Raw genomic sequence first — 22,850 nt, 5'->3', positions numbered from 1 at the left:
AAGACCTCGCTCTCCTTCCATCTCAGGAGTTGACCTTGGCACTGCCCAGAGCAAGCAGAGCTCAGGGACTAGCTTTTGTCTCCTAAGCTCTGCCAGCTCTGAGACTCTTTCATACACAGTGATGCGGGCAGCACAACTCCAGAATTCAAAGGCTAGTCCCATGTTGGGTAGGGGTCTCAGATGTTCTGCCAGGGTCATTTGGGGTACTCAAAAGCTGAAGAAGAGCAGGTTCTGGAGACGGAGGGTCCATGATTCAAGGGTCTACACAGACTCTCGGGATATGAGCCCCAGGCACCGTCAGAGTGCTAACCACGATTCCTTTTCCAGGGCAGGAAATCCAAGTTGTCTGTGAAGAGTCTCCGGGCCAGGCTCCTCAGGGCAGCCCCAGACCACCCAGAGGTCTTCATAGAGCTGTCTCCTTTGGAACTCTGGCTCCTAGCTGCCTGGGAGGCTTGAAGCTGAGCACTTCCTTGTAAGTAACACCTGCCGGAAGTGAGGAGAAGCAGATGCTTTCACCTATGGGGAGAGGCCAGCACCTCGTGGGCGGGCCTTTAATCTAATCCTAAATGGGCTAACCCACTTAAAAACACTGTGTGAAGACTGCTTCAAAGCTAGATCTCCCCCAGGAAAACAAGTGATGAAAGCTTGTGCTTAAAAAAAATAATAATAAAATAAATTTTTGAAAAAAGGGAAGAGAGAAAGTTTGTGTTCCCATCCATGGGCTCAGCTGTGTGTCTGTTGTGGTCTATGGTGAAAGCAAGAGCAGCCAGCCACAGTGGGTAGACAGTGACCACAGATCAGATCTTGTGGCCCGTGGTTAGGGGAGTTACTTTGTTTAGCAGCGCAAGGGTTTCATCACACAGAACCAAACTCATAAGCACATGACAGCACAGAAGAAAATACCTGCCAGGAGCACAGAAGAACCTTGCGGGACATGATTGGAGAACCCCAACCCATCCAGTGTTTCCCACACCAGGGTGCAGGAACAGGGTCTGGGGTTCGAGGCAGACAGGACAAGGGATAGCATGTCCCAGTGGACAGGTCCTCAGACCTCCCTACTCCTCAGGCTGCCACTCTGGAGCAGACACCAGAGACTGCTTACAGCTCAGGGAACAGTGGGCAGACTGAGAAGGCGTCTGTAAGCCCAGCCTGAAGCCACTTTTCAAAGATAAAGTAAGGATCCTCCATGTAAGAGGTTCAATACATAGCCCCGGATGGATCTGAGGCTGGAGATGCAAGGGAAAAGAGGGGCCCTGGGGGCTGCATGGAAATAGACTGTCCCCCATGGGCAAACCGTGAGAAAGATATAGTTGTTTCAAGAAGGGTCCTGAAAAGGTGTAAGAGGTAAGGATAAATTCAAAAGCATGAGAAGAAAGTCAGAGGTACAAGTGGTGGTAGAAAGGGCTCAAGTGTGGTCTAGACCTGAGGCTGCTGGGCAACAAGGGTGAGGGAGAGGACAGATGCCCCACAGTTCTTGAGACCCATCATGTGCCTGCCTTTGCAGGAACTCCTGCAAAGGACACTCCTTCCCACTGCCTTCTGCTCTAGCCATAAGTCAGCCTGGCTGAGCTGCACTGCCCCACAATGCCCTTTGACCTCCCAACCTGCTATCTAACCTGCAGCCCTGGGGCAGAGGCTTATATACACATGGCACATAGTGCCCCAAAACAGAATGGAACCCACACTCACGCTTCCACTCTTCAAGGGTGCGGTCTACGTCATCAAAGGAGTCATCGTATTTCTGGACCTTGGGCTCATCCTCAGTGTCCCGAAGGGACTCAAAGTATGGGTGGGCTAACGCCTCAGCTGCTGTCACCCGCTGTTCTGCATCTAGCACCAGCATCTTCTCCAGGAGGCTCACAGCTGTGGGAAGAGCACATCAGGCCAAACCACCAGGACAGGAAACACTCACACAGCAACCCGAAACCTTCACCCTACCTAGCCCTACCCTGAGGGCTTGCGTTGGTCAGGATGGAGGCAAAATCTTTCTTTTCCAGCTCAGGGAGGCCTTCCATGTAGTCTTTGGCCTGTGGGGGAGGAAGGGTGATCAGCAGCTCCCACACTCAAGGGCAGCCCACCACCCAGCTCCCCACTGACCTCAGCACTCTGTAACTTCTGTACAAACTCAGGAGGGGGCGTCCCTGTGACCTTCATAATCTCCTTCAGCTGGTCCAGGTCTGTACCAAGGTCAGGAACACAGTACAAAGAGCAGAGGGTGGCCCACCCAGCACCCACACCTTGGCTGAAGTCCCATGATGCTCTACATAGAAGGATACGGTCATTGCCTTTGAACAGAATCTTTCCAGTAATCATCTCCGCCATGATGCAGCCAACAGACCAAATGTCCACTGAGACAGAAGTCCCGTCAGTGCCCCCACATGCAAGGATGGCATTCATATTTGTGAGGGCCAAGAGAAGGGGACACACAAGAGACCATACATAGGAGACAAGTACACATGTCGGGAAGGGCTTCCATAGGCACAGAGCAGAGGCAGTCATTGAGAAGGGTGTCAGAGTTCATCCCTAGCTCATTAGCCTCCCAGTGGCAGTGCCTATAAATGGATCCCTACCAAGAAATGAAGAAGGGGGCTGGAGAGGTGGCTAATCAGGTAACAGCACTGGATGCTCTTCCAGAAGACCTTGGTTTGGTTTCTAGCTCCCACATGACAGCTCACAGCCATCTGTGAGTTCTAAAGAACCATCTGTCTCCAGTTCTAATTAACCCAGTGCCATCTTCTGGCCTCTGCAGGCACCAAATACATGGGTGATATAGATACAGGTAAGTACTTATACACATAAAATAATAAAATATTTTTTTTAAATGAAGGGGGCTGGAGCTGGGGAGATGGCTCAGAGGTTAAGAACATTGGCTATTCTTCCATAGGTCCTGAGTTCAATTCCCAGCAACCATGTGGTGGCTCACAACCATCCATAGTGAGATCTGGTGCCCTCTTCTGGTGCACAAGCACACATGCAGGCAGAATGCTGTATCAATAATAAATAAATAAATAAATAAATAAATAAATAAATAAATAAATAAATAAATAATTTTTTTTTTTTTTTAAATAAAGTGGGGCTGGAGAGATGGCTCAGTGCTTAAGATAACTGTCTTTTCTTCCAGATAGTTCTGAGTTCAATTCCCGGCAACCACATGGTGACTCACAATCACCTATACTGAAATTTGATGCCCTCTTCTGGCATACAGGCAGAGCACTCAAGCATAAAATAAATAAATTTTTTAAAATCTTAAAAAAGAAAGACTCTGTGTTACACCTTACATACTACAAAAGTAGTTACAAAATGAAAATGAATGGGTAAATGTGGGTGGTGTGTACTGCAGTCTTTGGATAGCCTCTTACCTGTCTGTGTGTAGCGCATCCAATTCAAGATGACCTCTGGTGCCCGGTACCACCGAGTCACCACATATCCGGTCATCTCACTGTCTGCCTGTCTGGCAAGGCCGAAGTCTAAGATCTAAAGAAGTATCAAAGAGGTGGTGTTAAGACATTGAGGACAGAACTAGATGTGGTCCAGAAGACCCTAAGAGAGCTGGGCTTGTGGTTTCCATGCCACCCTTTAGTCTTGGTCCCCCAGGATGCTGTACACTGGGCCCCACCCATCACAAGAACAATTGCTGAGGGTTCTCATCTGTTTTGTCATCCTCTGATCACCTGTAGGAGCCTCCAAATTCCCGCCCTGTGTGGCTAGAGATATTCACCCACCCTCTACTCAGGACCCATTAGCTGCTCAGCCTCTGCCCAGATATCTGAGTTCTGCCCCCTTTGCCCAGGCCAACAGTCAAGCAGGCCAGTAGGGGCCTGCTTCCCCTCCCAGTGATACCTTCAGCTCACAGTCCTCATTCACAGCAAGGTTGCCAGGCTTCAAGTCCTGAGGGAAGAAAGGTGGCTACTGTGACCACCTTCCAGAACAGGACCCAGGCAGCACTTTACCTGCCCCCCCCTGATGAAGAGCAGAGGGGCTGGGTCCCCAGGGAAGTCTTTCAACTGGGGACCATGCACATCCCTACCATACTCCTGTCTTGCCGTTTACAGGTAAGCCATGAAAGCTGGGGTTGAACACGTCTCTATAGACAGCTGGGGAGGGGCAGATGGGTAATCTCCCAGCCCCACCAGGACTCACTCTGTGGATGACACCAGCAGCATGGATGTACTGTGGAAAAGAGGGAGTTCAGCAACCATCAGCTCAGGGGGCCCTCCAAGCCACAGAGCCCTCCCCTGCCTAACCAGGAAGCTCTGCCCACCTCCCTGTGGCCACCTCAGCAAAGCCTACCTTCAGCCCCTTCAGCATCTGATACACAAGAAACTGGATTCTGTCTTCACTCAGAGTCTCGTGCTTCATGAGCTTGCCCAGATCAGTGCCCATGAATGGCATCACCAGGTAGCTGTGGAAACAAGGGATGCAGCCAATGGCTCAGGGCTAGCCCCTAAACCCAAGGGATTCCCACTGTGCCCAGTTCACACCTTGCAAGACCCTGTCCTGGTAGGTGTCCTTAAGGCATTACTCTGTAGCACTCATTCATCAGTAGCTTTGGGGTCCCACCATCCTATGGTGTCTCTACCCATACCATGCCCTGCTAGGCTTCAATCCACCATCTGGCCACACCTGTCCTTGGCAATTACACCTTCTCAACCCATGCCCACATCCCTTCTTTCCAGAATGACAGGTAGGGAGAGGGTTGCATATCAGGGTTGTTTTGTTTAGCTTCTTGGGCTTTTTGTTTGTTTTTGAGGAAAGGGCTCACTTCACAGTCCTGGCTGGCTGGCCTGGGACTCACTGCGTAGACCAGGATGGCCTCAAACTCACGGAGAGCTATCTCCTGCCTCCTGCCTCCAGCCTATTGCCTCTGCCTTCCAAGTGCTGGAACTAAAGGCCTGCACGACTACTGCACTCAGCCTTGTCTTGTTTTCATTTTATTTTTTACATGTATAGATGTTTTGCCTCCATGTGTACCTGTGGACCATGTGTGTACTGTGCTCACGGAGGCCAAAAAAGGGTATTAACTCCCTGGGACTGGAGTTACAGACACCTGAGTTATGTAGGTTCTGGGAATCAAACCCAGGTCCTCTGGAAGAGCAGCCAGTGCTCTTAACTTCTAAGCCATCTCTCCAGCCCTTGGTTTGGGGGTTTGTTTGTTTGTTTGTTTGTTTGTTTGTTTTAAGATGAATCTCATGCAGTCCAAAATGGGCTTGAACTCCTGATCCTCCTACCTCCATCACCCAAATACTGGTGCTACCACACTTCACCTCAGGGTTTTAAAATTCCTGATTGAAGGGTATCATATGCCACGTGAGCAGCCAGGCTGCACCTGAAGCTGGCATCTCGGGTCATTTAGTTGTACTGATACCCCAGGCCCTGTGAGGACCCAAATGCCAGGCTATGAGGAGAAGGTTTGGGTCTACCAGGGCATCTCAGTGTCCAGGATTACCAACAGTACATGGGAGTGGGATGAGTGAGTGAGAGCAGTATGCGTCTCAGCCCTTACTCAGGCCATGGGAAGAAGCTCTCAAGCCAACTTAGAACTGAAGCCAGTACCCAGAAGCTGCCCAGGCCCCTCCTGCCACACACAGGAATCTGGGGCAGGGGTTGGAGCCTCGAGGCATTTAGGTCAAAGGGGTATTCAGGTGGGTGGAGGGACAGACAAAGGAGAGTGGTCTTATCACCCACACCAGGTTCATAGCTCCCAGGAGCATACAGGAGTGTGGAGTAGACTGGTAAGAAGAGAGAGAGGGCAGTGTGCACCTTATCCCTCACGTGGGCTGTGACACCCCCTTTAGGGGGCTCACATATCCTACACTTCAGACATTTATATTACGATTCATAACAGCAGCAAAATTACAGATATGAAGTAGCGATAAACTAATTTTATGGTTGGTGGGTCACCACAACATGAGGAACTGTATTAAAGGGTTGCAGACTTAGGAAGGTTGAAAACCACTGGGCTATAGGGAGAAAGCCCCCAACCTGACCCAGAACCCTAAGCTGACACCTAGAAGCCATCCAGGTTCCTGCCATCCACTCAGCCAGCCCAAGCCACCAGCACTTACAAGTCTGTGAAGTCATCCAGAGTCTCATCAGGAGTGAACACATCCAGCAGTCCGATGACCTGGGGCACAAGTGCCAGATAGGATGCAGAGCACATGGGAGATGCAAGGACCCAGTGTCCCCCCAGGGTGGCACTGTACTCCAGGCAGAAAACCCACCTATAACTATCTTTGTCTCCTTCACTGTCCCCACTGTCAGCTCAGCCCCCACCCTGGTACATTTGCCCACAGACACAGGCTATTTTTGGATGCTGACAGCCGGGATACTCTAGGGGGAGGGGCAGTCTCAGGTCTGAGTTGGCTCCAGGCAGCTGAGCAATCCACCCCTCTCAGTCTTCTTTCTCCCCTCCCTTTTTTTCCCCTCCCCAATGAAACAGTCTCAAGACTAAAGTGGGGACAGAAGAAACGAATACAGGGTAGGTCCTTCTTAGGACTATCCCCTGGCTGTCTATACCTAGGGGAAACCCCATTTTAAACACAGCTTCTGGTTGATGGAATCAGACAACAGATGGACAATGTTACATCAGCTTTCCAGTACTTGGTTAGGGAACAGGACCTCTGAGGTCATGAGAGGCCTCCCTGAAGAGGGCTGCATATCCAAGTATCAGGAGGAATGAGTGGATGAGCAAAGAGAGGTCAGGTGCCTGATGGCCAAAGCTGGAGTGAAAATACCTCCAGAGTAAAGAACAGAGAGGGAGCCCAAGTGGTCAAAGCCCTGGGCCAAGGAGGAACCAAGGAGAAGACAGAGGGAGCTCAGGGAGAGGCCTTAATATCCCAGAGGAAGATTTAGCTTTGATCCATACAGCTACTAGGGAAGGGTTTTGACAAAGGTATGATGCTGCATATGCCCTCCTAGTTGCAATGAAAGAACAGACAGAAAGAGGCAAGAATAGACAGGAGGTAAAGGGCAGAGGGGTGACAACTTTAGTTATCACCACTCGGACATGAAAGACCTGGGGACAGATAAACCACAAATGTGACCTGAGAGCTGATCACACTTTGCAGAATCAACAAGGAATGGTGCCCTGGAGGTCAAGGTGGGTCCATCAAAGGAATATGACTTCTGCAGTTTTGTGGTGTAGAATGTGATCCAGAGCCAAGTACCAGAGTTTGAGAAGAAGGAGAATGAGGATAGGGCTGGCTCTGTGGCAATCACCTCTCTGGCGAGTGGGGCATACAGCCTGTCCAAACCTCAGTTTCCACATGGGAAGGTAGGTTACAATGGAAGCAACCCAGAAGGTACTGAGGTATCCTGAAAGCAACCATAGCTACCCAGAAGGTGTTAAGGCCCACAGCCCTTGGTTGGAGAAGGATACAGGGATAAGTAAGTGGGTGGGTGGGAGTTGGGGGCTCTGAGGATAGGGGTGGCTACACCCAAGAAAACAAAGGGTTTTGTTGTTTTCTTGGTTTTGGTTCTTTGGTTTTTGAGCAGGGTTTCTCTGTGTAGCCCTGGCTGTTCTGGAACCAGCTCTGTAGACCAAGGGGTCCTTAAACTCACAGAGACCCATCTAAGCCCACCTCCTGAGTGGTAGGATTAAAGGCATGTGCCCCTCCAACTCTAGTTGCACTGTTTGCTTGTTTTATTTTACTGTTTACAGCTTAATTGGGAAGTGGGGAAGCAGACATAGCAGGACTACTGACCATCCACCAGATCGCGCACGTGCAGCAATGATGAAGCACTGGGGGTCAGTTTGCTGTTAGCCACAGGGAGTCCATTTTCCCATGGGGCTATTGACTCTGATGATGCAGGACTGGGCAACTGTCAGGACTAGGGCAACTGTCCAGACGGGAAGTGGGAGGGACAGAACTCACAGCCTCAGGAAGAACCGTATCAAGAAAAAAGGCCCCTGGCCGAGAGAAGGGCTCTGATGGGTAGCAAAGGTGATGTGGGAGGCACAGGGACACTGCCAGTGCAGGTAGGACCGGAAACAAGATGCTTTCCCTGACAATTAGAAATACACACCCACAAAGGTGACAAAATGACCTGTATCTCAAACTCCTTTATCCACAGTGACCCGAGGTTTGGTCTGGTCTCTGCCTCCACTTCCCTCCTGGAAGCTGCTGATAGCTTACCCAAGCTGTGGGCTAACTAGGTGGAAGACACCAGGCCCCTGGAAGCAGAGGCAGTGGGCAGGATTTGCCGGGGAGGGCAGGGTGAGAGGCAGCCAGTGCACAATGTCCCGCATCTGGGGCGGGCCTTGGACTCACGTTCTCGTGGCGCATGTGTTTGAGGAGGCGCAGCTCTCTGTAGGCGCGCTTGGCAAACAGCTCCGACTGGAAGGGCCGGTACAACTTCTTGATTGCCACCTTGCTGCCAGTGCGGCTGTCTACCGCAGAGCTGCGGGGCGGACAGCTTGGCTAGCTAAACCCGCCCGGTAATCGCCAGCCGCTGCCTGCCCCGCCTGCCGCCCCGCCCGGCAAACGCTCACCACACTGCACCATAGGCACCAGAGCCAACTGGCTGCAGGTCCTGGTACACGGCGCGCACCTCCCAGGCCGTTTTGGTCACCTCCTGGCGGTAAAAGCCCTTACGGGCGGGTGGCGGGGATCCCATCCCCAGCCGCAGCACCGCACCCCAGGACCCGGCCCGGGATCAGTGGGCTCCGTCCGCGCGCCCCAGGTCACTGCGTGGCAGGTCGGGCTCCGCGCCGGCCGCTCGCCTCTGGGACTTTCCCTTGGAGGCGTTCCCTTGCGGGTTCTTCTCTCGGGGTCGTCACCCTGAACTTTCTGTAACCGCCAACTCCTACCCGACCCTTGTTTCTGACCGGCAGAGTGGTCCCTCCCGGCCCACTGACCAACCGGCCCCGGAGCCCTGAGCACGTGATACCCCCGCCTGCCCTCCGGCCCCTGCGGAAACCGGAGGAGGCCTCCGTGGTTGGGCGGAAGGCTTGGAAAGGGGGGGTTGTGTGGGTAGAGCTGCCCCATAACTCGGCTCGACCTGTGGCGGGAGGCGGCGCTGAAACACTCTGGCTGGCCTCTACCCTGGCTAGACTTCTTGGCCCTGGGGTCCTAGCAGGTGCCTCTTTGTATTCCAACCTTTCCTGACCTTCTGGGCCCATTCTAGGCAACTTGAGATCACCAGCTTCTACTCCAGACCCAGGTCAGGTCCACCTGCCCATACACCAATCATACCCCACCCAATTGTTTTCCTGTTCCTGGCTCAACTTCCCATCTTTCCCAAGGATGCCCACCCCTGGGGCTGGTCCATTCATCTGTGTCTCTATGGAGTAGGGATTTGGATGTCTCCCTAACATCTCCGGTTGTATCCCCAACCCCACTGTGGCCACTGACTCCCAGCTTCCCAATCTAGGAACCAGAGGTATTGGTCCCTTGCATCTCTGTTCCCTGCTCCCCAACCTGATAGGTGGAGTGCCTGCTTCAAGCATTGAACAGGACTGGTCTCTCTACACCCCACCTGTTGTCCAGTCTGGACTTCAAAGCCCAGAATGAGCTAAAGGTGTGCCTGCCCCCAGGAAAAATAGGGGATCCTATGTGGGCTTTCAGCTTGATGCCTCCTTGAGCTATAAGGTGCTTCTGGAGGGTGAAGCCAACATCCCTCCTATAGCCCAGGAACCAAAGTCCATTCCAGGATCCCACTGGGTTGATGAGTAGTAACAAGATCCCCAGAACCCTCTTCCCCTCCCTCCATGCCTGCCTGCCTGCCTGCTGCCATGAATCAGCAGCTCAAGGCTAGCCAGGGCAGCTTTACACCTGGGCTGCTGCTGGTGATATGGCCACCCACAAGCTGACAAGAGGGAGCAGGGAAGCTCTGAGCCACTCAAACCACATCTGCCTGTATCCTGTGCCCTTTGTGCCTAAGCAGGCCTCTAGCCACCCACCCATATCCTCCAAAAAGCTCCCCAGCTTCCCTCCTTGTTCTGTAGGGGACTAATCCAAACCAGGCTTTGGAACTGGGGCCATGTATTAGGTTCTGTTGGAACTCCCAATCCCCAAAAGTGAACTTGACTCTCATCTTTTAGATTTTCCTCCCTGCACCAGCTGCCAGGCTAAGGCCTCTGGAGGTCCAAAATTCAGGACATGGGCATGATACATGAGCTGTATCCTGAGCTAACGTAGCCTTCATGCCTTACTTAACCAGGAAGGAAAACAAAAAAGCTACTTCCCATGTCCTGTCCAATCCCTGAGGAAGAACAGACCTTTACTCCAGAGACAATCTCACCCCATCATCTCACCCCAGAGCCAGCCCCACCAGTAAGTAAGGAGGAGCCAGGCCTGTCCACTGAATCCCAATGTACATAAAACTGCAAGGACCAAAGTGTGACGGCTATTACACCATTTTCCCCCTTTTAACCTGTGGGTCTGTGCACTGGTCTCCAGGGTTCTTGACCCCTCCAAGGAGCTGTGGTAGAACCAGAAATGACCACTGCTCTCACTGAGTGATCAAGGGGCACAATGCAAAGTCTGTGGGGCTAGCTGGAAGTGTACCAAGCACGGAGGTCCAGCCACCCCTCCAGGAAGCAGGAACGGCACAAGCAACGGGACCTGGAGCCTTCCACACAAGAGCAAGAGGGAAACCCCTTTATTGTGCACGCTCGGTGCAGGCACTTGACATCCAGAATCCCATGGTCCCTGATAGCAAGAGATCGTCGTCTCTACAGGGAGGAGCCACACCCCCAACATGTCTTCAAACAAGGTCCCACTTCACAAGTTACTTGGTCAGCTCCTCTCTGGGGAAAGGGAAAAAGGGATGACTCACAGACCACAGCACCCCAGACCAGCTGCAGAACTACAAGGGTAGGTGGAGGTAGAATGTGGGCAGACGTTTGTCAGCTTTGAGTCAAGGTCCAGGGGCAAGAATGTCCAAGTTCATATCCTTGGGTGCTAACCACCGAGCATTAATGAGATTAGAACCCCTTACTTCACCAGCTTCCCAGCTGGCACTGTGTCCTTTGTGCTTCAGGATCCTGCTGCAGCTCCCACACTCTAGCAAAAACTCCTGGCACCTCTCAGAGCCTTTAGGCTAGTTCACAGCTGGGAGCGGGGAGGGAAGAGTGCCTCCAGCTTGGGTGCCATACCAGAAATGGCTGCTGACTCACAGACTCATACACACCAGCACGGTTCTGCCTGTGCTCTGAGGTGCACACCATGAGTGCACACTCATGCCCATTTGCCCACATATCTCAGGCAAAGCTGCAGCAGGCTTTTCTGATCAGACATCCCCCAGGGGGAACTCAACTCAGTTGGGTGGGGCACTGGCCCTGCCTCAGCTTTCAGCCACTCATTTCCAGGTTGAGCAGCTCCATCTACAGTGACTGTCCCTCCCTTGGACACTCCAGGGACCCTGGCCCATTTGCCTTCCTCCTAATCCAGATAGTCCTCAAGAACAGAAGAGATCTGGGCGGGGACAGGGACAGACTCAGATGCCACACGCTGAGGTCCCCAGGAGAATCTGGGTGGACCAAGCCAGGTCCAGAAACACTACTGCTCAGACTCCAGACACATATTGGTGGGCATAGGTACACATCCGTGCATTCGTGTGTATATGTGTAGAGTCCTCTCAAGGCAAAGGGATCCCAGGTTAGGTGTCAGGGCTGCCTGAGAGGCACCTCTTGAGGAAGACTGGAAAGCTGAAGAAAGGGAACAGGCTCAGGCCTCCCCTCAGGCACTGCCTCACTGCTCAATCTCATGGCTGCCAGGTAGCTGGGATGGCTCCAGGGGCTTGAAGCTAAGGACTTCTTGGTAAGTAAGCTCTGAGGGAATGAAAAAAAGGGGGGGGAGGTGAGATTATGCCATGCACCCACAGCCTAGCTCCCATCTGCATGTGTGGCATCTGCTTCCCAGCCCATATCCATCGTTAGGCTTAAACCAGAGCCTGCCCCGCACTGCCCTCCAAACCTCTGCTATACACACATACATATACATATACATATACATACACACACACACACACACACACACACACACACACACCTTTATATGTCCCACTCTAAAGTACAGGCATGCCCCTCCCCCCAGACCACTGGCGAAGTTCTGTGGAGTTTCTTGTGTGAAACAGGTAAAAAATCTTGCGCTGAGAAAAGGCAGCCCTCAAACTCTTGAGCACTGTTCCCTCTCCCACAACCCCTAGCCTGTGCTCACCCTTCCACTCCTCCAGTGTGCGCTCCTTGGCCTCGACACTTTCATCATAAGGCTCGGCCTCTGGCTCATCGTCAGGGTCATGATACTGGCTAAAGTATGCATGGGCCAAGGCTTCCGCTGCACTGACCCTTTGGTCACTGTCTAGCACCAGCATTCTTCCAAGGAGGTCTATGGCTGCAAGAGTGAAAGTTAACACAGAGCCGGCGCTGGATCTGAAACCCAACCTAGACCCAGTTCCAGTCCTCACCCAGAGGGTTGGCTCCATGGAAGACACTGCTGAGGTCCTTCTGGGGCATGGGGGGCAGAGACTGGATATATGTCCGGGCCTGGAGACACATAAGAAGGGCTTGGAGGGCTAAGTACTCTCTACTTTCCCTGGTCCCAAACCCCTCCATTTCCCTGGCCCCAAACTGCATAAAGGGCCTTTCAGGAGACAGCCTTGATCATTCATTCCAACAGGCCTGCTAGGCGTCCCAGCAAGCCAGAACAGTTTGTCAGTGTTGGTAATTTTGTCTTCACTCTCTCCTACCAGGAATATCCTCCTGGCTCACCTGCTTCCCCCTGAAGAGATTGCATGTGCCTAACACAAGGTCCATCCCGCCCTGCCCATATTCCCCACGGGATGCCCGTTTGTCTGCATCCTACCCCGTCCCCGACATGACTGGTGCTTGGTCGGGAGAATGAACAGACAGCCGGATGGCCACTAACTTACGTGCTCCGAGGATATCTTTGCCAGAACCTCAGGGCTGGGTGTGCCCACCACCTCCATGATTCGCTTCAGCTGGTCGATGTCTTCCTAGCTCAGGAAACACCTGGTGGCCAGCCTTTCCAGTCCCAGCCCCTGATACACTGTGGAGCTGTGGCTCAGGACAGGGACCCCCATGCCATACGGCAAAGGGCAGAAGTAAGACTTCCAAAGAGGGCCAGACTCCACTCCCACACTCCTTCCTGCAGAAGGGGCCCCCAGCTTGACCCTGCTCCCCAAGGATACAGTCGTTCCCAGGAAAGAGGGCCTTTCCTTGCAGCAGCTCAGCCATGATGCAGCCCACAGACCAGATGTCCACTGTTGGGAGAGAGTAAGGAGACTCAGTCTGCCCACATCCTTCCTGTGGGGGTGGGGCAGCCAGCCCAGTGACCCTCAGTCATAGCCAGGATCAAGAGAGCAGCCGAGCCCTGAGAAGAGGTATGAGGGCACCCACCAAGTTAAAACGCCTTTCTAAAGGCTGGTCCCACCAAGTTCTTGCTCCTCCCTCAGAGCTCTGTAATTTTCCCTAAACCGTAGTGTGAGCACAGCCTGAGCACCCTCACAGGACAAGGCCACGCTGAGGGTCGACAGAACCTGTCTGGTTGTAGTGCATCCAGTTCAGCATGATCTCTGGTGCCCGGTACCACCGTGTGGCCACGTATCCAGTCATCTCCTCATCAGCCTGGCGCGCCAGCCCGAAGTCCAGGATCTGGAGGACCACGGGTATTGTGTAAGACGCCTACCTCTCTGTGCGTCCCTGCTGTCCATACAGCCCTCCCCATCCTTACCCTCAGCTCGCAGTCCTCGTTCACTGCTACGTTGCTGGGCTTCAGGTCCTGCAGGGTGGGCGTGGCGTGAGTGCTGCGGCCACGCGCCTAGGCAGAGTGGCTGACCCTCACCCTCGCCCACCGCTGCACCTACCCGGTGGATGATGCCTGCCGAGTGGATATACTGCAGGGGAGGGCAGACCAGGTGAGCCCAGGTTCCATCCCGCTCTGCCCCAACCCAGAGCGGTCCAGGGAACCCCAGAGCCCACGCGCCCCCACCTTCAGCCCACGCAGCAGCTGGTAGACCAGGAACTGAACATGCTCATCGCTCAGTGCCTGACACTTGACGATGTTATTCAGGTCGGCGCCCATCAGGGTGGTCACCAGGTACCTGCGCCAGGGTCAGAAGTTAGGACAGTGTCACGCCACCCCCTCCCCGACTAAGCTCCCAAGGCCACCGCCGGGCCTTCCCAAGCCGCTCACACTTCGCTGAAATCCTCGATGGAGGTGGCCGGCGTGAAGACGTCCAGAAGCCCTATGACCTGATCAGGGAACGGAGGAGGCAGGACCACAGTTCAGCTGTAGGCAACGCCCCGCTGGTCTGGGCCCCGCCCACGCGCGGGGCGTGTCCCCCAAAGGCCCCGCCCCGATATCTTCGCTCCCGCCCCCACCAGGCGGCGTCCGTTGTTCGGTCCCTACACCACTGGCCTGCCCTCTCACGTTCTCATGCTTCAGGTGTTTGAGTAGGCGCAGCTCACGGTACGTCCTCCTCGCATGGATCAGCGATTGGAAAGGGCGAGACAGCTTCTTCACAGCCACCTTCTGGCGCAACCGCGCGTCGTAGGCCGAGCTGCAAGGTGGGCGAATGAGAGGACGCGCGAGCGCCTGGCCTGAGTTCACCCTACACCAGCGCGGGAGCGAGGCTCTGCGGCTGGCTCCAAGGAGGCCTGTCCCTGCCTGTTCACCCAACGACGTCTCCATGCCACCCCTCCTGGACGTCCCATAGAAGACCCCCTTGAGTGGACTCAGCGCTCTCTGGCAGAGCTTGTATCTTCTCCCGTGATTCTAGGCCCCACTCACAACGAGGCCAGGGCATGAAAAACACGCCACGACTATGCCCACAGGTGCGCCCTCAGCAAGCAGCCCTCCACCTTCACGCCTGTAATCCCAGCTCTTGGGGAGACTGGGGCAAGAGAACTGAGGCGAATTCAAGACCAGCCGGGAAACCTACTGAGACACTGTTTCACAAACAAACATTTATAACTGAACAACTAACTGGATTGTAGGAAAAGTTCAGCCTGGCTGTATATGTGTGTGTGGGGGGAGGTCTAGCTCTCTGCCACTCCCCAGAAACTGGACGCTCCACTTCTGCACCTCCTCACCCTTCTGTCCTTCACTGGAGAGCTTCAATGAGCGAATGAGAACACGCCCTCTCTATGGGCTTCAAGACCAGCAGGGCTCATCTGTGGTCATAGGGCTTTCTCCCAGGCTCTGGTCCCTCTGCCCTCAAGACTGGAGAATCCATGAAGCCATCGAAGGAGCCCTGCTGGCCACAGCACCTTGACACAGCCTGTTCCCCAGGCGATGCTTGTCCCTTCCCTCCCTCTTGACTCTCTGCCTCTCAGGGTGCACCCCTCCCTTGCAGTGAATGGAGACAAGACACCAGCCATTCCAACCATGAATGGAGGGAAGCTGGGGAGGAGACATGGTGGGTCTGGGATGCTCATGGGACTAGAAAGTAGTGGAGGAAAGGTGATTCCCTGTGATAAGCAGATGTCTTCCTCCTGGGGTGAGGTGTGAGGGCAGCGGCCACTGGACCATCAGATCCCCTGACCTGATGTCATCGTACAGTCAAGTTACAAGGACTTGGCATCCCAGCACCTGCCTCAGCAGTGCAGTCTGTCTCCACAGTGGAGACAGACCTCGGCTTCACTCGGGAAATCTGACTATATCCCCGCAGCTCCTAGATGGTCGGCCCACAGAGGATTCCGTCTGAGTCAATACCCAAGTGCCCTGCAAGGTGTCTCTCCCCCCCCACCCCTCCCCCTTCCCTCCCCCCCTCTATCCAATTGTATTATTTTTTTTAATGGGATTTCTAGTAACCTCACCCTCTCCCCCTTGCTAAGCCCCTGGGCATCTCAGACACAATGTGTCCTATCATCTCTTCCTCTGTCCTACTCCTAGGGTGGGTGGGGGGCAGGGTGTGTGGGGAGGTGTATCCTGTCGCTCGCTACTCGCTGTGGAGGGTACAGCCTGAGAGGAAGAGAAGCAAGAAGGCGATAAGGAACAAGAGTCAACGGGAGAACAAGTTTACCCATCTCAGGGTGGTGGGATTACAAGTCACAGACAGGAGATACCCAATCCCATGCCCAGCTCGCTGTGGGCCCTGTAAAGCACGACTGTTTTCTTCTATAAGACTTCTATAAGCCCTGCCGTGGACCGGAGATCTGACAGAGGCTTCTGATAACAGCACAAGATCCAAGATTTGAGCCTCAGCCCCCATTCCAGGTGCTGGAGTGTGGGGCACGCACCCGTGTCCACACCCTTGATCAGCCTGTCAAAAAGGACTGTGACCATTCTCCAATCCCAGCTGTCTGGGACGTGGCTTCAGCCAGCCTGGACTCTGTCTGGACTCTAACCTCTGGTCCCCCTAACTTCGGGACTATATTCTAAAATCTTTTGTTGGGTGTGGACAAGACAGTAGGTGTCTGCTTAGGCTCGAGCCGCTGTCTAAGACTCCTAGGAAACTGGGTGGGGTGGGGGAGTAGCATCCACAAGAGAGTTTGATGCCTTTGGAAGAAGAGAGGTCTCCTCACCGCGCTGGGCGCCCCCTTTTCAAACACTCAGGTCTGGGAGCACGTTAGACCCCGCAGCTACTTAGACCTGGCCCAAAATAACCCGGATGGCTGTTCCATTTAGCGGCCCCAGAGACTTGCTCTCCCGCCAGCTGTGACGCCGCAGGATTCGGCCTTTCTGGGAGAAACTAGGGCTCGGAGATGGGGAGGGGACATCAGAGGACCCCCCCCTCCCTGCCAGCGAGTGGAATCTAGAGGGAAAGTTTCCTCCGTGTCCCTCCCCGCCCCCTCCCATTCATTCCTGGGAAGCGTGCAGGCCGGGGGCGGAGGCAGGGCGAGGCCCCTCCCCACGCCGGGAACCCCACGTCGCGCTGGAGGGTCGCGCACACTTTCCCGCCCATCTCCGACCAGATCCTTGCCAGCCCCTACCAGACCGAGCCGTAGGCGCCGGAGCCCACCGGGCGTAGGCCCTGCAGCCGCTGAGGCACCTCCCATACGGTTTTGTTCAGCTCCTGCCGGTAGAATCCCGCGCGCGGACCCGACATGTCCGCAGCCGCAGCCGGAGCGAGCGCCCCGGAGCCCCGCGTAGCACCCGGCCCGCGCCCGACGCCCAGCGCCGCTGAGCAAAGCGGGGTGGGGGGTGGGGGGCTGCGGCGCCGCAGGGCGGGGCGGCGGGGCGGGGCCGAGGCCCGGCGGATTTCCCCAGCCTGGAGACCGGGAGCTGGGAAGCGGGGGTGGAGCGGGGGGCGGGGTGGGAGGTGGGGGGTTCCCGGAGACAGGCGCGCAGCTTCCTGCCCCGCGGAGACGGCCACAAAGGAGAAAGCCGTCTTCCCTCCCGTGGGGGTGACGGGCGGAGGTCTTGCTTGTGTTTTCCACCGTCTGCATGCCACGCACTACCCCTGCCCTCCCCCGGGTCCCAGCCCAGCCTCCTTCCTCAAAAAATGAGGGGAAATTGTCAAAAGCGAGCTTGAGCACGTGGTGATAATACTTTGACAACAAAATACTAGCCCAGAAAAAGGCTCTAGGTTAAAAAAACAGCGCCGGGGACCCCTGCGGGAGGCGCGTTGTGGCCTGGGCGAGGACGACACCTCCTTTTGGCATTAGTGGTACACTTATTTTGGTAACAGCCTTCAGGAGGACATCTGCCGGGCATCTTACCCTAACCTCGGTCTAGAAGCTCCTGGACGAGGTGAGCTCCCGGCGGGCAGTCAGGACCAGGGACAGCAGCAGCACCATGTTGGGGCCAGAAGGTATGGTACCCAAATGGATCTTTGTTGGTGTTGGGTATTTTTCCTCCTTACGGAGCACTCACCTCACTGACATTCTCGAAAAAAAGACCCTAGGCCTGACTTTCTCCAGCCTCCAGCTCAAGGCGGCCCAGGAGGTCTGCCAACACAGGTAGGCAAGGCTCAGTTTGCCAGCAAGCCTAGAAAGCTCCCTTTTCCTGGTTTCCCCACCAGTGTGGCACTCTAGACCAGTGGTTCTCAACCTGGGGGCCAAGACCCCTCTTAAGGTCAAACGACCTTTTCTCAGAGATTGCCTAAGACGGTCAGAAAACACAAATATTTATATTATGATTCATACCTTTCAAAATCAGTTGTGTAGCAATGAAAATTTTACAGTTGGGGATCACCCCACCATGGGGAACTGTGTTAAAGGATTGCAGCATTAGGGAGGTTGAAAACCTCTGCTCCAAGATCTACTTTTATTCACTTGAAAGTAAATATGGAACTGTGTGTGTGTGTGTGTGATGTTACAGGCCTTTAATCCCAGCACCAGGGGTCAGAGTCAGGAGGATCTCCGTGAGTTCCAGGCCAGCTTGGTATATATCTTGAGTTCCAGGATAAGCTAGAGCTATGTAATAGTGAAACTCTGTCTCGAATGAACCAACCCTCTCATCTCCCAATAAAGTGAATATGGGTCTAGTATAGTGGCTTTGCTCTGAACTTCAAATGTTTGGGAAGCTGAGTCTGGAGGATCACAGCCAGTTCAAGACCTACCTGGGCTACCTAGTGAATTTGAAGCCACCTGAGCTGCAGAGGGAGACCTTGTTTCCAGGCAAAAAGAGAAGGAAGAAAGAAAGGTAGGCCAGGTGTGGTGGCACACATCTTTAATTGTAGCAAAAGCAGAGGCAGAAGGATCTCTGAGAATGAGGCCAGCAATAGTGAGGCCTTGTTGGGGGAGGGGGGAAGAAAAGACAATGAACATAGGTTACAGGAGCTTTGCATCCATTGAAAAGTGGCTTCTGACCCTGAGCCGTGGGGAGTGAAGCACCAGGGTTTTCTGGCAGGGTCACCTCATCCCAGGAAAGCAAGAAATCAGGTCTGGAGTTTCTTTCTTTTTTCTTTCTCTTTGAGCCAAATACTTAACAATCTGGGGATTTCACCCATATTCAAACCTGAATTTCTAAATTCTTTTTTATTGTTTTTATGTGCAGTAGTGTTTTGCCTGCATGTATGTCTGTGTAAAGGTGTCAGATCCCCTGGAACTGGAGTTAGACTTATGGGTGCTTGGAATTGAACCCAGTGCTCTTAGCCACCGAGCCATCTCTTTACACACACACACACACACACACACACACACACACACACACACATACCCCGTCCTGAACCTCTTTTTAAAAGCAAATCTGAGTTTTAAATGAAAATCGGGGCTGGGGTGTAATTCAGTAGTAGTGCACTTGCCTAACAGAGTGAGGCCCTGGCCTGAACCCTCAGCCCAACGAAATCTTTATAATAGTAATAAAATATAAGTTAGAAATTGTCACCACAGGGCTGGAGAGATGGCTCAGCGGTTAAGAGCACTGTCTGCTCTTCCAGAGGTCCTGAGTTCAATTCCCAGCAACCTACACGGTGGCTCACAATCATCTATACCTTCTACTGCCCTCTTAGAGCACTAATATGCATAAAATAAATAAAATCTTCAAAAAATTTGTCAACCGGGCCGGGTGGTGGTGAGTGCCTTTAATCCCAGCACTTGGGAGGCAGAGGCAGGTAGATCTCAGTTTGAGGTCTGCCTGGCCTACAGAATGAGTTTCAGGACAGCGAGGACTACATAGACAAACCCTGTCTTGAACAAAAACAAAAAACAAAACAAAAAATTGTCAAACAAACCAGAGCAAGCCAGTGAAGTACCAGGCCACTAGAAGCATCTACCGTATATCCTGAAATATAAGGGGCACACACAGGTGGCCAAGGAAATAGGTCTAAGTCTCAGTTTCTAGCCCCTCTCACTCAACTTTGCCCAAGCCCCAGGACATTCTTGGAGTCAGCATCCCCTCTGGGAGCCATTATTAATCCTGGAGTCTAGCAGAACCTGAGGATGGCCCCAACCCCCACTGCTCAGGGCAATAAAGCTCAGAAGCCACCTTTCCCAGGGGTGGGTTGAGGTTTTGTGCAAAGCTAATGGAGCTTCAGCTAAAGGCAGAGGAGGAGGGGGAATTGAGCCAGGGTGATGGTAGGGGGTTGGGAACCTTGCCTGCACAGTGGCCAGGGGGGAGGGTAGTGGCCTTTGTCTGTACAGCAGCAGGGCAGGGCCAGGCAGTTACCAGGGCAACCTGCTTGTCTCCTCCACAGTCCCAAGGATGCCTAGTTTGGCTCAACTGCAAAGTGGAGAAGGGGCCTGGATAAAGGCTTAGGAAAATAGCCACCTGCCCAGGAGAGCTTCAAACCACTTGCCCTGACCACTGCTCCCCAAGTCCAGGTGGTCAGAGCTGGACCACTGTTATCGAAGGCCTCGCCAGGCTCTCACACAATGGTGACTTGCTCATTCTCAGCCAAACCGCCCTGGACACCCTTCCCCAACCTGGTGTGTCCAACCAGGAATGAGCTAATGGTGAGACAGTATTATAGAAAGGCAGATTTATTGGGAGCAGCAAGGGAGGGGGAGATGGTGGGGCAAGCTTGCAAGAAAGAGGTAAAGAGTGGAGAAGAGAGGGGTAGGGGGAAAGGAAGATAGGGGCAAAGGGAAGGGAGAGAAAGAGGGAAGGGCAAGGGCAAAGGATGGGAGGAACCAAAACGTCTGGATTATATACTGAAAAGCATCTTGGAGAGGAAAGCCCCACCCCTAGGTAGAGGGCTATGTTAGGCCCTGCAACAGGTAGGGACCTAACATCCAGGACCATCTTCACCATCTGCTGTGATATAGTGCCACCCCTAAATACAAACTCCAACTTCATTTGCCCCGTATGCCCAAGCCCCTTTCTCATTAGACAGCTGTGACAGTCCCCCGGTGGCTAGCTTGCCCACTTCCACTCAGATCCCAGATTCTGCCAGTGGTCAGAATGCACATTGTAAAGAATAAACCAGGAAGGGGCTGATTTAGGGATAGGTGCTGAAAGTTACCCCAGCCCCTCCCCAGTCTCTGGTATGGTGGAAAAAGAATGAGGACATACAGAAAGGAGAGCAGGTCATCCCTGGGTTTGTTGGTAATTTTGCTTCAGCTCAAGGCTGGCCTTGTGCCCCTCCCCATCCATAAACATCCTGACATACTGTTTTTAACTCTTGCTGGTTCCCAGCACACACTTAATGAACACCCCCCCTGGAACCTGTTGGGGTCCCCAAGCTTAGCAGTGTGTATGTTTCTATCCAGTGAGAAGATGGTCTTTAGAGGGCCATTCTAGAAGCCAGGCCTCAAGGTTCCCAGTTCTTTTATCCCAGCTCTGCATTCTGAGACATGACCCCTTCACCCCTGCTGACTTGGTAGCACTTTGTTTAGAATTCCTGGCCGGCTACATTTCTGGGGTAGAGTCTGTGTCAAATCACAGTAGCAGCATCGCTTCAGAGGCCTGTGCTGGGGGATACTGGCTGTTGGCCTTGCATCCCCTCCTTGGAGAGACAGCTACAGAGGGAGCTCATGATAAATCATGGCCCTCCCCACAGCAGGACTCTCCAGGCATAGGATGCATTTTGGGACTAGTTCAGAAGGACGGGACCCAGAGACAGCATTTGGATTCAGCCCAAACCAAACTGGATCACTTCGCTTCCTGTTGTGGAATCCTGATTTGAGTAGGTATCTGGAGAGCGTGGGAGGCTCCCGAAGGGCAGACCCACTTGTCCAGCTCGCTGCTGGGTTCTCTGTCTAGTACAATGCCCATAGCACAAGTGCTTTCAGAGCTGGGTATGGTGGCACACACCGTTAGTCCGAAAGACAGGGGCAGGCAGGTCTGAGTTCAAGGCCACTCTGGTCTCCAAAGCAAGTTCCAGGCAAGACCAACAACAAAATCCTTGTGGAATGAATGAGTCTCCCTCACTGTGTGTGCACATCTCATTTTAACTCACACTAGCACTAGAGTACTATCTGGACTTCTGTTCTGGGGATTAGGAGCAATCCTCTTTCCTACTGTGATGGTCTGAAGAACAGCGCCACAGGCTCCTGTCTGAATGATCAGTCCCCATGGTGGACTAAAGATGAGGAGGTGTGGCCTTGTTGGAGGAGCCTTGTCACTGGGGGTGAGGTTTCAAAAGCCCATGTCAGTTGCAGTCCTCCCCACCCCTCAGTCTCCTGTCTATCTCTATCCCTGTTTGCACTTTCAGGCCAGATATGAACTCTCAGCTACTGCTCCCGGCGCCAGGCCTACCTGCCGCCATGCTTCCCACCATGATGGTCATGGACTAACTCCCTGAAAGTACTGTAAGGAAACTCCCAAAAGAAGTGATTTCTGTGGTAAGTTGCCTTGGTCATGGTATCTCCTCACAGTAACAGAACAGTTAAGACACACACACTAACAGATTCTTGGAACTCATAACACCACTGGCTCTTTGGCCATGAACTTCGTATCCTGCATCTTGAACGTCATGTGGCACTGAGCAGAGGCTGATCACAAGGACTCAAGCCCCCCCCCCCCTTTTTGTTTTTTCTAGATAGGGTTTCTCTGTGTAGCCTTGGCTGGCATAGACTTGCTTTGTAGACCAGGCTAGGCCTCAAACTCATAGAAATCCGCCCACCCCTGCCTCCCCAAGTGCTGGGATTTACAGGCGTGGGCCACTACCCCAGCAAGGGCCCTTAAAACTCGGTGCACAGGAAATCTTCATAACATACATGCCTAGAAAACGTGCTGTAAGGTGATACCACACCTTAGAAACAGGTATGATGACCAGCCAGATAGCTCAGAGGTTAAAGGAGTTTGCCACCAAGCCTGATGACCTGTGTTTGATCTCCAGAACCCACAAAAAACAAGTGTGGCAAGTACAAGGTTAGGACAAGACTTATACCCCTCCTACTCTTGTCATGTAGCTCCTAAAAGCCCTGTGTGTGTGTGTGTGGGGGGGGGGGACGGGACTGTGAGGGGACCTCTGGAGGAGGTGTGGAGGTTTTGGCTGCTGAAGCCAAAGATGCTAGAGCTAGCCTAATCCCCGTATCAGGGGTACAGAAAGACCCCCAA

At 53.5% G+C, this 22,850-nt stretch overlaps 2 protein-coding genes across 3 annotated transcripts; both read right to left on the bottom strand.

Annotated features, from left to right (window-relative positions):
• Nucleotides 1-403: 403 nt before the first annotated feature.
• On the bottom strand, nucleotides 404-8,808 carry Mapk12 (mitogen-activated protein kinase 12). 2 transcript variants are annotated; one of them, XM_055626920.1, is made up of 12 exons: nucleotides 8,492-8,808; nucleotides 8,271-8,400; nucleotides 6,066-6,124; nucleotides 4,291-4,402; nucleotides 4,141-4,170; nucleotides 3,841-3,888; nucleotides 3,360-3,474; nucleotides 2,277-2,348; nucleotides 2,098-2,177; nucleotides 1,949-2,027; nucleotides 1,690-1,863; nucleotides 404-483 (listed from the first exon to the last, which is right to left on the bottom strand). In XM_055626920.1, exons 1-12 carry the CDS (start codon nucleotides 8,614-8,616, stop codon nucleotides 404-406), a joined length of 1,104 nt encoding a protein of 367 aa, XP_055482895.1. In that variant the 5' UTR covers nucleotides 8,617-8,808. The 2 variants fall into 2 exon arrangements, with proteins under 2 accessions (XP_055482895.1, XP_055482896.1); XM_055626921.1 differs by having other exon boundaries at nucleotides 8,495-8,808.
• Nucleotides 8,809-10,584: 1,776 nt separating this feature from the next.
• On the bottom strand, nucleotides 10,585-17,064 carry Mapk11 (mitogen-activated protein kinase 11). The gene is made up of 12 exons (XM_055626918.1): nucleotides 16,898-17,064; nucleotides 14,394-14,523; nucleotides 14,157-14,215; nucleotides 13,953-14,064; nucleotides 13,828-13,857; nucleotides 13,695-13,742; nucleotides 13,501-13,615; nucleotides 13,153-13,224; nucleotides 12,874-12,953; nucleotides 12,409-12,487; nucleotides 12,162-12,335; nucleotides 10,585-11,773 (listed from the first exon to the last, which is right to left on the bottom strand). The coding sequence occupies exons 1-12, from the start codon at nucleotides 17,011-17,013 to the stop codon at nucleotides 11,694-11,696; spliced, it is 1,095 nt and encodes a 364-aa protein (XP_055482893.1). The 5' UTR covers nucleotides 17,014-17,064; the 3' UTR covers nucleotides 10,585-11,693.
• Between the last annotated feature and the right edge of the window lie 5,786 nt (nucleotides 17,065-22,850).

Source organism: Psammomys obesus, unplaced genomic scaffold, assembly GCF_907164565.1.
Source record: "Psammomys obesus unplaced genomic scaffold, mPsaObe1.curated_primary_1811, whole genome shotgun sequence".
NCBI lineage: Eukaryota > Metazoa > Chordata > Mammalia > Rodentia > Muridae > Psammomys > Psammomys obesus.
This window is presented reverse-complemented; position numbering and strand designations above follow the sequence as displayed.